We start from the raw sequence: 14,814 nt of genomic DNA on the forward strand, positions 1-14,814 counted from the left end.
ATGAAGATACTACAGAGCTCATAGTACTCACCCAGAAGGAATCTAGAATAAATCTGGAAAAATCCAAGAGTAAATACATCAGGGCAGAAACAAATGGAATCATGCCTGCAAATGACAGGGGTGCGGAGGAGGTAAGAACAATAGGAACTAACCAAAAGAAAAAAAAATCATATTTTCTTGAGTGGCAAACTTCCTTTTGTGTCATACTGGGGATTGAACCCAGGAGCCTCACACATGCTAGGGCAAGTGCTCTCTGCCACTGAGTTATATCCCCAACCCTTAATTTTTAAAGTAAAGCCAAATCCTATTTTGGTGAGAATCTTTATAATTTAAGGGGAAAAATGCAACCTTATTAGTAAGAATAAAAGGGAGCCAAGATGGCTGAAGAGAGGTGCCTTGTGCCCTCTGCCACAGGATCAAGGCAGCAAAGGAGCAACTATTTCAAGGAATGTGAGGGAGAACTCTGGAAATCCGCAAGGCAGTGAAGCCTACACAGCATAGGTCTCCAACCTAGAGAAAAGAAAGCAATGCAGAGCTCCCAGCAGGCAGTGAGGAACCAGCATGGTGGGAAGGAGATGAGCTGGAAGTACCAGCAACCCTGACTGTAGCAGCAGACCAGCAGTCCTAACTGCAGAATTCCACAACCCTTACAAGCTTTAAATCTAGTCTGGGGAACTGACTGGTCTAAAAGTGACTATTCTGCTCCAAAGAAAGTGCACCTTTTGGACCTCCTTCAACCCCCAGAACTCAAACTACAACAACCACTACTAGATGCCATATTGTTTTGGGGCTGGCATCCAAACCCTTGACCAGTTAGAAGCCTTGGTGTACACTTCACTGGGAATAAGGCAGCATCCTGCAGCTTCAGGACCACCCACTGACTATAGCCAAGAGCCTGAGCCCTACTCACATTTGCCCTGCAGGATCAAGGGAATATGTCCTCCCAGTCCACAGCCTTGGGACTGTAGCCACTATTGCAAAATCCCAACTTCACTCATGCCTGTGGGTGTAAGGGTTTCTGCAGCTCCAGAAATACAGCTGTGGTAGCCTGAATACCTGCTTGACATCTGCTCACCTGCTAATCTAGGAAAGGTCTCCTTCTCAGCTCAAGTCCTTGGGACTGCAACTGCAGATGCATAAAGCCTCTACTTCACTCAAGGGTACAGCTGGATGGGGGAAGGACCCATCTTCAGGACTGTAATTGCTAACTCTACAAGCTTTGTTCCTACCAGAGCTTGCCCCAGGGACATTCTCACTCATATCCTGAAACTCCAAGATTGCAGATAACAAAGCCACAGGCCCCATCATCACTTATGCTCAACCTGAAGGACCTAGGGAAGATCTCCCATGGATACCGTACCACTAGCCCAATTGCACAGGCCCCAGGAAACCTAAGGAACATCTGTGTAACCCACAGACTTCAGACCTTAGTTCTGGTGCCAAAAGCCCTGGACCACTCTGTGCTTATCCTCTGGGCTGTAAAGACAGTAACATCTGGGTCACACAACTCCAAAAAGCACCTCATAGCACTACAAGCCCCAGCATCAACTATAAATCACCTCATGGGACCTAGGGGAAGGGCCTTTTGTGTTCCCAAATCTAAATTTCATGGTTTCCAGTGCCACAGACCCACCTGTGCTCATTATATAAGACTTCAGAACTGTGGCTGCTGGTACTGCAGACCCAGACATCTCCTCCATTCATCTTGAGAATCCTAAGGAAGGCTTCCTACATGTCCTAGGCTCAGGGACCATGGGTGCTGAGGCTACAACCTTTGATGTCACTTGTGCTTTCCCTGAGGGACCAGAGGGTAGGCCTCTCCATATTCTACATCACCAGAACTGTGGTCAGTTGCCACCACTAGTTACAGTGCCATCAGGGCTCAACTCTGTAGAGCCCAAAGTCACATACCTTTGGAAGTCATATCCACTGCAGTCATACAACTACCCTTTACAAACCTCTACAGTCTAGACTATTGAGGTGCCCATGGACTCATAAAGCACACAGAAACTATACTTTTGAGCTCCCCCATATCCAAACCCAAAGCCCCTATCCAAATGACAGCCTTTACCCCATCTAAGCAAAAAAGAATCTTTTTCTACTGAAGTTATTTCATAAAATTGGAAGAAATGAACATTATACCAGATGAGCAGACATCAACACAAGGACACAAGAAACATGAAAGGAAACATCACAATTCCAAAGGAGAATGACAGTTCTCCAGAAATAGACCCCAATTTGAAGGAAATATATGAGGTACCTGATAAAGAATTAAAATGATGATCCTGAGGAAATGCAATGAGATGCAAGAGATGATATATAAGAAAAACAATTCAGGATATGAATGAGAAAGTCACTGAAAAGAAAGAAAAAAATGAAGAACAGTCATATATCTTGGAACTAAAAATTTCAACTAATGAAATGAAAAATAACTTTCACAAGAGACTAGAACAAGCAGAAGAAAGAATTCTTAAATCTAGAGACAGATCTCTTGAATTTAGTTAGCAAGACAAAAAAGAGAAAAAAGAAGAATTTAAAAGAATGAGGAAAGTCTACAGTATTATGGGATACCATTAAGTGAATAAGCATTCTCATTTTGAGAATTTAGGTGAAGAGGAGAGGAATTGAAAATTTATTTCACAAAATAATAGCTGAAAATTTCCCAAACCTTCAATAAGATATGGACATCCTGATTCAAGAAATTCAAAGGATCCCAACAGACTTCCATGTTTGGCATATTATAGCCCAAATATCAAAAATGTAAGACAGAAGCCTAAAAACAGCAAGAGAAAAAGCATCAAGTCACATCCAGGATACATATACAGCAGAATTCAAAGAAATCTTATGGTTCAGAAAATAATGGGAGGATGTATTCAAAATACTGAATGATAGAAACTGCCAACCATGATTTTTTTTTAAAAAAGAGAGTGAGAGAGGAGAGAGAGGGAGAGAGAGAGAGAGAATTTTTAATATTTATTTTTCAGTTCTCGGCGGACACAACATCTTTGTTGGTATGTGGTGCTGAGGATCGAACCCGGGCCGCACGCATGCCAGGCGAGCGCGCTACCACTTGAGCCACATCCTCAGCCCCCCATGATTTTATTATACCCAAAATTATCCTTCCAAACTGAGGGAGAAATAAAATCTATTCCAGATAAACAGAAACTAAGGGAATTCATCATCACTGAACCAGCCCTATAAGAAATAACTGAAGAGTCCTACACTAGAAATAAAAGGATGAAAACTACCATCGTGAAAACATACGAATATACACCACTAACTAGAAGAACAGATACACAAAATGGACCAAAACCCTCAATGTTAAATAGAAACTGAAATTACTAAAAGAAAATGGGAAACAATTCAAGACTTTGGTGTAGGCAATGGAGTTAAATCAAACCAAGGAGCTATTGCACAGCAAAGGGGAAAATCAGCAGAGTTAAGAAACAGCCCACAGAATGGGAGAAAGTATTTGCAGACTCTTCATCTGACAAGATATTGATATTCAGAATATTCAAAGCTGAATATTCAAACAATAGCCTAGTTTTTAAAATGGGCTAAAGAACTAAGCAGACTTCTAAGATGATCTACAAATGGCCAACAAGCATAGGGAAAAATACTCAATCTCACTAATCATCAGGAAAATGCAATTCAAAACCACAAAATGTTATCTCACCCCAGTTGAAAGGGCTATCACCCAAAACTGACAAATGCTGGAAAGGATGTAGGAAAAAAGGAACTCCTACACCTACTGACAGGAATATAAATGAACAGTCATTATGGAAAACACTATAGATCTAAAGGAGGTGAAATCATTATACCAAAAAGATACTTGCATTTCCATGTTTATTGCAGTACTATTCACAACAGCTAAAATGTGGGATCAGCCCAAATGCCCTTCAGTGGATGAAATGGATAAAGAAAATATATATATATACACAGTGGAATATTATTTGACCATAATAAAATCTTTTCATCTGCAGCAATTCAGAGAGAACTGGAGGTCATTATATCCAGTGAAATAAGTCAGACACAAACTCTAACGCCACATGTTCTCACTCTTTCGCAGAAACTGACAAGTCAGCCTTGTAGAAAGGAAAAGAATAGTGATCACTGAAGACTGAGAAGTCAGGAGTTGAATGGGAAACAGAAGTTCAGTTAAGAGGCACCAAAACAATGGAGGAATCAATTCTGGTTCTTCTTTAGCACAGTAGGGTTACTATAGGATGAAACAATCTATGATATATTTCAAAACGTCTAGAAGAGTACAAAATCCCCTACACATAAAAGTGATCGATGTTTAAAAAGATGAAAATGCATACTACTCTGATTTGATTATTATTCCATATACATGTATCAAATTACCTTAATATACCCCATAAAGATATACAAATATTATATCTAAATTTATAAAAACAAATAATGTAGCAAAAGTACTTCTGAACTTCATGGAATACCATTTAACACCTATTCCATCAGATACAATTTCTATCATTACAAAAATAATTGAGAGGGGAGGTATAAGTCAGTAATCAAGTGCTTGCATAGTAAGCACGGCCCTAGGTTCAATCCCCAGCACTATGGGGTAGGGGGCAAATAGATTATGACAGTTTTCTTAGAACAAGTAAAATTTGATCCACGAATTTTGACAGTATATTAAGCAAGTGATAGGCATAGTTTGCAGCCCTTTTTCCAATCAATTGAAGTAAAATCTCGATTTTTAATTCCATCACAATGTATGTTTCTGAGTCATTTCTTCCTAGGACAAGAAAGCATGATCTCATTTGAGTCTGGGTAGGCTTATATGAGTGAACTAAATAAGTACCGGATTTTGTTGGCTCGATGGTACTTTTACGTCTTTGATTTTCTCCAAAAACAACTTCAGGATTCTGCTTTGCTTAGTGGGACCAAGGCCAATCGTAGCAGTCCCATTTTGTAAAGAGCTATTCCTAGAAGAAGGTAGTCATCTCTTCTGTAGTAGAAAGTGGCTTTGTATTTCATTATTTCATCTTTAGGACATAATGAGAGACATGGTTTTTAGTTTGTGAAACTGTAGAATTGAAAGCCTTTCTGCTCCATGTTATCCCCATAGTGCCCAAAAGAGGGGCTCTGTGGAGCTAATCCTCTTCCTGTGAATCCCTGCTGCCACTGAGAAAATGAAAAGAGCCTGAGAAAAACTTCCACTAACTGTGAATCTTTGTCTTAAAAGGCCCTTTATTTTCCTTCTATTTACTATTTTCCATCCTATGAAAGAGTTTCTCTTATAGTGAATTTTATTTTTATGCAGTCTCATTAATAAGCCATATCTTTATAGAATAGTTATGAATTGCTCGTTTTCCATTAGGCAAATAGAGTACATGTTAGCTATAGGTATTATTAGTTCTAAGACAAGATTGGAAGACAAGACTTTGGAAGTTGAAATAAATAGTAAAATACATCCCAATTAGTGGTTCTACAAATGACTATGTTCACCATTCTTTGCCTTCTCCATCATATACAATTAAAGTATTTCTCGGTAGATATAGCCCATAGTTAGTTTAGCATTTGTCATGTTAGTTTGGCATTTTTCCTGGGTTTTTGTTTTGGTTTTGGTTTGTTTGGTACCAGGGGTTCTTAACCACTGAGTCACATCCCCAGCCCTTTTTTATACTGAGTTGCTTAGGCCTCGATAAGTTGCTGAGGCTGACTTTGAACTCATGATCCTCCTGCCTCAGCCTCCTTGAGCTGCTTGGCTTACAGGCATGAGCCACAGCACCTGACCTTTCCTAGTCATTTCTTTCATCAAAAAAGCAAATCTAGCTAAAGATTCAGACTTGTGAACAAAGTCAAGTAAAATCAAACCTTTTTGAGAAAGCAGTATACTTGTTCACGTAGATCAGCTGCAAAAAAAAAAAAAAGGAACGAATTGAGAGATTAATTTTAATAATATTAATATCCTGTAAGGACATAAGTATAGACTCAGGACAAAGTGAAACAATCAACTCTCTTTCCACACCATGAAAATGAGAATCGGTCTACAGCTTTGTTCTTTCTCCTGACTTACATCACCAGATAAAGTACCTGTCTCTGCTTTTATTTCATTTTGTAACTCTTGGCAGCAGCATTAACTATGACCTGTGTCAATAGGCATTGGATAATTCATCAATTACTGGCCTGGAAGTTCAGTGGATTGTTACCTGCATTGCACAAAGGCTGCATTTTAGGGGTGGCTATCAGTGTTTTTCTCAGTATTGGCACCACAAAACATCTGAAATCACTCATACAATTATTTCTTGTTTCCTCTCAGGTTACAGTCCCTGGACATGATCCACATCTCACAAAGGTGGTTATTCCAGAGAAATCCCAGAACTTCAGTGCTCTTAAAAAGGATTTTCTACTTTCATTCCAAGGGCAAGTGGATTCTATCCTAGTATCAAATCTTTCATGCCCAATGATTCCTCTATACAAAACATTGCAGAGCCTCTCAGCTGCAACAAAGCCTAGTTTGTTCTTGTTTTTGGTGACTCTTTTGCACATATTTTTCAAATAAAGTAAAATGTGAAACTCAACCCCCATCACCACCTGGAATCAGGGATTACTCACTCCAGGTGACTGCAACTCTAACTCCCTCATGGGATCTCCACTGGATAAGCTCCAGTCTTCCCTAAGAAGAGAAATGGATATTTACAAATCCTGCAATAAGTAACATGTGGTGATAATGAAAGGAATGATTCAGTCTTGAATGACAGATGGAAGATACCTGCCTATCAAGTACTGCCCATTTACAAATTAATCTTGAAGTCATTTTAGAAATATGTAATTTAAACTTGAGAAGTAAAACAGAAGTTCCTGCAAGGGGTGGGTGGGTGGTGGGGGAAAGAGCTAGTCATCTATTGCAAGAGCCAGCTGACTATAAATAACAAAGATGAACATTTATTGATCACTTACTACATAACAGACCTTGCCATGAGTACTGTTTGTGGAGACAGTAATAATTACGGAAGAAATAAGACAATAGTCTTGCTGATGTTCTAAGAAGATATGAGAGAAAACAGGTAAACATGTCTCAGTGGTCCAAGAAATATAGCCCTGGTGGGATAAAAGATTGTGTCTACAGAGTCCCAAAGACACATGTCAATTAAGGAAGTGTCTCTCCTTCCAGAGTTGGTGTCCCTGTCTTTCTGTACCAAGATGCCACAATCCTGTGATGATGACTACCCCCAAATGTGTAACTCCTGAGCTTCAGATGCACATCCAACTAACTGCCCACTAGACTTATTCACCTGGATGTGACCTAGAGATGCCTCACATTCGTCATGTTGAAAATTGAGCATAATTTTCCCCCTAGTGCTTTTCTTCCTACTACCTTCTGTGTCTCATTTACTGGTATTGCCATGCCAAGAATCTGAGAGTCATCCTTCATACTTCCTCTTTCTTCCTCATCTCCTACATTCTGTCACTAAAATTGTAAACTATCAACACTGATTCCACCCTCTCCTCTCCGTGGCAGTTAGTATTGACGTGTAAGCCCTCTCAGCTCATTTGCACTCCTGCAACACTTTCCCATTCTAGGATCTATCCTATGCATAGCACTAGAGAAGGGGGATACTTCAACAATCAGCTGTTTCTATTCCCTAAACATGTCACATACTGTATTGTTTGTGTTACCTGTATCTGGAATATCATTCTGACTCAATACATCTTATTTCCCACTCCTCCATTAAAACTCCAATTATCAACTTCACCAGGAACCTGTTAGTGACCAGGATCTCACAAAATTCCATTCTACCCCTTCCCAGACAATCTGGGGATAGAGACCCTTCCTCTTTGTGCCCCAGAATAAACTAGTTATCTCTATTATTGGATTTACACCACTGTAATATGATCTTCTACTCATGTATGCCCCTCAAGTAGAGTATGTTTTCTACTTGTTTAAAAAATTCATTTTTATATCCTCAGAGCTCAGCACAAGATAGAATAATAAATGAACAGAGGGTTCCAGTAACCTGCTATTCCCAGACCCTTCCAGAAACTATAAGGCTTTTCATCCTTTTATGAAACTACATCTTATGGCAATCTCCAGCTCACTGGTAACAATGACAAAAATGTTTTCATATGTGTATTTCAAGAAAAATTCCAAATACAGGACTTTTACTTGTATTTATTGTAAGATTTGTAGGAAGAGTATTTTACTTATTAATGATACCACAATCTATATTTTCTTACCAGAAGACAAAATTTTTTGCCATTAGCAAACAATTTGAAGCTACTGTCCTTTACATAAAAAATAAGGGGAAGGAAAAGGATCCACCAAAATGCAATCACAACTCTGGTGGGCAGAATTCTTAAGAGTTGTGTATTGCTCATGAAAAATGAGTTCCCTTGTTTTAAATTAAAAATTTTGCAGGATCTGAAAATAAAACCACACTGCACTTGGTACATGATGAAAGCCTGAGAACGACAAAGAATTGAGGTGCTACATGGTCATTTAGGTGCCAAGCTTATTCCACATGCACAAAACTGCACAGGCTGATATCAGTAGTACTTGTGAACTTTTAACCACTTAGGTAATAACCTGAATATTTTAATCATTTTTTATTTAAATAAGCAGTAATTTATTATATAGGTATGGATTAATAGTACCAAAACTGTTTTTGGTATGTTACATATAAAAGCATATAAGACCAAACTTGATTTATCATCAAACCTTAAAGGTTTTCTAGATAGTTTTTAAAGGAGCATAAACTGAAATCTGAATTAGTTCATGACCCTTAATATAAATTTCTTCTGAAATGTTTAAATCAAAGATTTCTACCAAATTCAAATTTTAAATCATTAAAAGATAAACAGGGTGTGGCTCAGTGTGCTTAGCATGCACACTGAAACCCCTGGGTTCAATCTCCAGCACACCTTCCCCCACAAAAAGACAAAACACAACCTGCCATTCTGTGATCAGACCAGCTCCCCAAACCTCCCTAACGCCTTTCCCACTTTGCCCATACTCACAGATGCATAGATATGCTTGCTCCTCAGGCCCAAGTTCAACTGTAATCCTTCTACGGTAAAAATCCTTCTGTGATAAAGGTTCTGAAGATAGGAGAAAAATGCAGGAGTTATAGGAGCCCTAATCCACCACACATTTAGTTAAAAAACTAGACCCCTGCTAGACTGCAAACTGGTAGGAGAAATCATACTGTGGTGGCATTTTTGATGCTTGTCCAGGTGAAGGATGGATAATTAATATACAGGTTGACAAATATTTTGAAGGCAGCATAATACACCTTATTAAAGGCCAAATCTTTGACCTGAAAACCAAAATATTGGTTACCAATAATGATCATCTAGTAATATTAAGGAAGCTTTCATGAAGTGTTTAGCTTTCTCATGAGCCTACTCAAATGGTGATCAACATTAATATAAACCTAGATGGTAGGGAGTATTTTAGAGAAATGTTAAGTCTTGCAGACAAATGTCAGTGTTGATTTTGGTGCTTAATTTATTATATGCAGACAAGCTGCTGAGTGTATCAGAAATGTTAAAAGCCTCTTCTCACCATTTCTGAAAGTATTTCTAAGAAATACATTGTGTTTTGTTCCAAAAGCAAATTTGTATTTGTAATGTTTCTAAAATGATGTAAATTAGCTTTATGTTTAGAAAGTATAAATATCTTATGAATTGAAAATATATTTTCCTAGGGAATCCAGTGTATTCTCATTACAACAGGGTAAGTTGCTCAAGTTTGGTTCTTTTTTTTTGGTTGTTCACAACATTACAAAGCTCTTGACATATCATATTTCATACATTAGAATCAAGTGGGTTATGAACTCCCATTTTTACCCCAAATACAGTTATTCTGCATAGTAACAATACAGTTGATGTTTATGACAAATCACATTTGTATCTTCCTTGTGACTTTAGGTGTGGGGAGGGGAAGAAAATTATGATGGCCAGATTAGGTAAAGAGCACCAAGAGTTCCTAATACCTAAAATAGAAGCCTAGGTTTGCTGTAGACTTTACATTTATCACTAATAAGCAGATACCATATGTATTGTTCAAACTTTTATCATATTATAGCTTATGAAACTACAGTCTTCTATATACGTTTCATAGCTGTTTTATATAAAGCTTCCTCAGTGACTTTCTTTTATACTATAATTAAGAATTTATTAAGGGCTGGGGATGTGGCTCAAGCGGTAGCACACTCACCTGGCATATGTGCGGCCCAGGTTGGATCCTCAGCACCACATACAAACAAAGATGTTGTGTCCGCCGAAAAACTAAAAAATAAATATTAAAGAAAAGAATGTATTAAAATGCACAAATTGTCTAAGACTGTAAAGTTTACTGGGGAGGGGCCATGACTACCTCTAAGTTTAGTAAATTTAGAATATTTGATTCTCAATAAAGGATATTCACTCAGTGATTGTTGTTTTTTTCCACTATCTTATTAACAAATTGCAAGTGTAACAAAGTCCACATACTAGAGAAAACTGATTACCACCAAATAAACCCTTTGGAAAATCAAATTTAATGCACTTTTATGTGGCAAGAATTTGTAACAACTTCAAAAGTCCACATGGTCGTTCTGGAAAAAATTCGTATGTTGTTTATATTATATTCCAAATTAGCTTATTAGAATAAGGCAATGTATTCCACCAATAAAATGATGGGTGAAAAGTGCACCTTCTGGTCAAAAATTGGGGGGCTGGGAAGTAGCTCAGGTTAGAAGCACTTACAGGGCCCTGGGTTCAAACACCAGTACAAAAGAAAAAAAATCAGAATTCTAATACATTAATGTAGTAAAGAATCTGAGAAATCATGCAGATAAAGAAATGGGACTTCCCAAATATACATAAGCATGAAACCATTTCTTAAATGATGTATCCTACTACTAACTCCTTGAACAACCTTTTCTAGATTTCCAAACATTTTAGGAAAGGCTGATACAAAGACTTTTGTTCTGAATAACAGATTTGATTTTCAAGTGCTTTTGAAACACAGAGCATAATTGTAAACAAAAAAAAAAATGGCCTCCAATAGGAATTGGAAAACAGCTTAACCTCAATACAAAGCCTATTAATATGGACTTTAATCATATGACAGAGGTTGGGTTCAAGTGCACATCTGCCCTACAAAACATGCTAAACAAATAGTTTATGAGAGATATGACTGAGTAAAAACGGCTAAATTAGTTACCAACTTCTAAAAAGTGGCATCTTAATTTAGAAAATAAACTGGGAATAATTTTTTCCATTTTCAAAAGAGAATCCATTATGGTGTATTAGGAAACCCTTAGGCAGAAGTTCCCTGAAAGATTTTTGCTAGATTTGAATATTTAAACTGATGTGTATTAGGAAACCCTTAGGCAGAAGTTCCCTGAAAGATTTTTGCTAGATTTGAATATTTAAACTGATGAATATGAACCACCAGCCCAGGAATGTTTAATATCCATATTTTAGTAGTGACAAAAAGTCCTATTTGTGAAAAAAGTTTGCAGCTATTTATATTACAAAACCCTCTCCCCCAAAAGCAGAGTTTAAAATGAAATACAATTTTAAAATATTAAACACGAAGGAAAAAGTTAAAAGTCTAAGTACCTCATTCATTTTGGGATGGTAGAATTGATTTAATTTTCCCATCATTACTTTTTCTTTTTTGTGGTGCTAGGTTTGAACCCTGGGTGTCATGCATGCTAGGGCAAGCACTCGGAGCTACATTCACCGTCAGTCCCAAGGTTTTCCATACCTACTGCTTCTGTAAGAAAAGAAACTGGGGCTGGGTATGTGGCTCAAGCGGTAGCGCACTCGCCTGGCATGCGTGCGGCTTGGGTTCGATCCTCAGCACCACATACCAACAAAGATGTTGTATCCGCCGAGAACTAAAAAAAAATAAATAAATATTAAAAATTCTCTCTCTCTCGTCTCTCATGCTCTTTAAAAAAAAAAAAAAGCAACTGATTTATATAGAACCTCAAGTTTTATACCCATCAGTTTATATAAATGACTGTTAGCCTTCTCACATATTATTCCCAGAGTATACTAAAATAACACTTTGGTTGAAATTTATATTTTTCCTAATTGTCCTTCGACATTGAAGAGTAGTATTTTTATGCAATTTTTTAAAAACTGACAACTCACACATTACTTTGATTTTTCTTTTTTTAATATTTATATTTTAGTTGGACACAACCCCTTTATTTTATTTTTATATGGTCCTGAGGATCGAATCCAGGGCCTCGCACGTGCTAGGCAAGTGCTCTACCGCTGAGCCACAACCCCAGCCCTATTACTTTAATTCTAAGCTAGCAATTTCCCTTCTTGATCTATTCTCTCAGCACTTTAAGGATTCTATGATTAGTGACTACCTGAATTCAGTCTTCTCAATATGATGCTTCTGCCTTGCCATGAAGTCCTCAACTCTGGAGATCTGCTCTTCTCCTATGTAGTATTTTTTAAAAAAGGGCTGGGATTGTGGCTCAGCGGTAGGTAGAGCATTCACCTCACATAGGTGAGACCCTGGGTTCGATTCTCAACACCATATAAAAAAGTGAAATAAAGATATATAAAGGTATAAAAAGAAAGAAAAAGAAATGGCAAAAATATTGTATTTTTCTATATATAGATTTTTTTTAAAAAAGCTTTTTTGGTTAGAATTCTGACACCTTATGAACTCTTAAAGATCAGTTTCCTTAGAATTCAATTATGTTACAAAGCCTTTTTTTTTTTTTTTGACTAGACATGAAAAAATCTTCCTCTTCAAAGTCAGAAAACTGAGGTATGTTTTCAATGCAAATCAAAATTCTCTACTGAATGCTTATGATGTACAGTGCATTTTTATCTAGCAGTTAGGGGAAGGTCACAAAATGATGTCACAATCTGTTATGGAGAGAAAATACAAAGGAACATATTGTGAACAAAGCTGAGTTGAGAGAATGTATAAAAAAATGGTTAATTCAAAGCTACCTCAACTGGGTTTTGGGAACTAGAGTTTTTATTTATCATAAATGCCTATTACCTGCCAGAACCTATTCTAGGTCTATATGTGTATCATACTTGCTTAGGTTGCTAAGCAAGCACAACATCTGTGATTTTGAATTCAGCTTTCCCATTAAAAGAAGCTTAGGAGTAGCGTTGGAGGAAAAAGTATTGAAGAGAGAGCACCAATTTCAGAGTTCTAAAAGTCTAAAATAATCAAGCAGAACATCACATATATTACCCAACAAGCAGTCTTTCTCAGTAATTATATCAAGGATGGGATACTGAAGTATCTGTAAAATTATCTACTTTTAAAAATGGGAAAGATAAAAGGCATTGAAGTAGCCTGGGAGCATACCAGTGGTAGAGTGACTGCTTAGCATATATGGCCCCTAAATTAATTTTCAGCTCAGGCGCACATAAGCGCACGTACACACACACACACACACACACACACACACACACACACACAGGCATTGAAGACAATTTAGGGAGATGTTACTATGACCTTGAAGGAAGGCCCACAATTAACAATGGGTGGCAGCCTGAGAAGATGTATACCAAAAATAAACCCACACCCAAGTATTAAAATTTAAGTAATAAATAAAATTCATCCAATATGATGGTAATTTTAAAAATTAAAAAGAGGGAAGTTTTGAAGCTAGGAAGGTGAAAGACATCATTTTGATAAGTTGACATTAAGTTTTTAGGATATTTAAGTAGTACTCTGAAAGCCATAGCAATGAGGGATTGAAACAAGAGGAAAATCTTGTTTTTCTAAAATACCAATTTTTTAAAAAGTTAATCTTTAAATAGTTTTTTTAAAAAGCATAGAATTTAAGTATGTTTCAGTATCACCTCTTCCCTAAAAAATTGCTCTCATTTGCCCAAAATACTATTCCTAACAATATTAAAATACATCATTTCAAATGTATTACCTGTAATAAAATATTAAACCCTCATCTGCTTATTGCTTCAGTTTTTGCTTATTTGTTGCTTTCCATTAGTCTACTTTACAATTTATTAACATATGCTTTCATACACCTTCTCTAGCAAGTGCTTTCAACTATTTATCTTTATTTATAAAGATATTTATAAAGATATTTATGCCTTATTTATAAAAGCAAAAATTCCCTATCATAAGGGCTGCAGGTATAATTCGGAGGCCCTGATATTAATCCCCGCCACCACACACACACAATCCATATTAAATAATTGAAAGCAAGCAAAATGATAGAAAATATGGACACAAACTTTTAATTTATTCCCCCCAGTGCTGAGAATCAAACTCGGAACCTCACACCTCACACGTTAGGCAAGTGCTCTACCACTAAACACAGCCCCAGGCTGCATGGACTGGTATTTTTTAAACTGAGGACATTTTTTGTAAACACTAAAAACCAAATTAGCATCCAACCATAAGCTTTAACTATAAACTTTTCACAATACAATGCTATGATTAACTTGGTAGACCCACACACTAATTAAAACACTTTAAACACTTATTAGAAATTGCAAAAACCTAAGCTAAATATTGCCAAGAGTTACCCCTCTGGGTGGAGGGCCCACACACTCTTGCCAGCTTCAAGATTCAGGTCCCAAGGCATTTAATAAATTTGTACTAAACACCTACACCAACACATCACCATTAAAAAGTTCCTGGCAATGTGGACTTTAGTTCCGAAAATAACCACAGAAAGCCAGGCACATGCCTATGGTAGTCAGTGAGAGCACTTGACTCACATGCACAAGGTCCTGGGTTCAATCCCAGCAGAGAACATGTTTACATAGTCATACATGACCAGATAAGTAAAAAGGCAACTATAATTGTTAGATCATTCACTATTATTTATTAGAAAC

The 14,814-nt window shown here is 37.1% G+C and overlaps 1 protein-coding gene and 1 long non-coding RNA gene across 9 annotated transcripts in view; one reads left to right on the top strand and one right to left on the bottom strand.

Moving 5' to 3' along the window:
• Positions 1-6,293, bottom strand: part of LOC120888276 (uncharacterized) — a 54,450-nt gene extending 48,157 nt beyond the window's left edge. For 3 of the 5 annotated variants that reach the window (XR_013440481.1, XR_013440480.1, XR_013440476.1), the window contains exon 1: positions 32-6,293. This is a non-coding gene — a long non-coding RNA (uncharacterized LOC120888276). The remainder of the gene's footprint in view (positions 1-31) is intronic. The other 2 variants (XR_013440479.1, XR_013440477.1) reach the window with 2 other exon arrangements.
• Positions 1-14,814, top strand: part of Cpm (carboxypeptidase M) — a 96,059-nt gene that overhangs the window by 55,096 nt on the left and 26,149 nt on the right. For 3 of the 4 annotated variants that reach the window (XM_005328728.5, XM_078053174.1, XM_078053176.1), the window contains one exon: positions 6,287-10,399. The exons of the other annotated variant lie outside the window; for it this stretch is intronic. In XM_005328728.5, the coding sequence (XP_005328785.1) occupies positions 6,287-6,529 (243 nt within the window). In that variant the 3' untranslated portion in view covers positions 6,530-10,399. Of the gene's footprint in view, positions 1-6,286; positions 10,400-14,814 lie in introns of those variants that run through there. 4 annotated transcript variants of the gene reach the window in all.

This window comes from Ictidomys tridecemlineatus, chromosome 6 (genome assembly GCF_052094955.1).
Source record: "Ictidomys tridecemlineatus isolate mIctTri1 chromosome 6, mIctTri1.hap1, whole genome shotgun sequence".
Lineage (NCBI taxonomy): Eukaryota > Metazoa > Chordata > Mammalia > Rodentia > Sciuridae > Ictidomys > Ictidomys tridecemlineatus.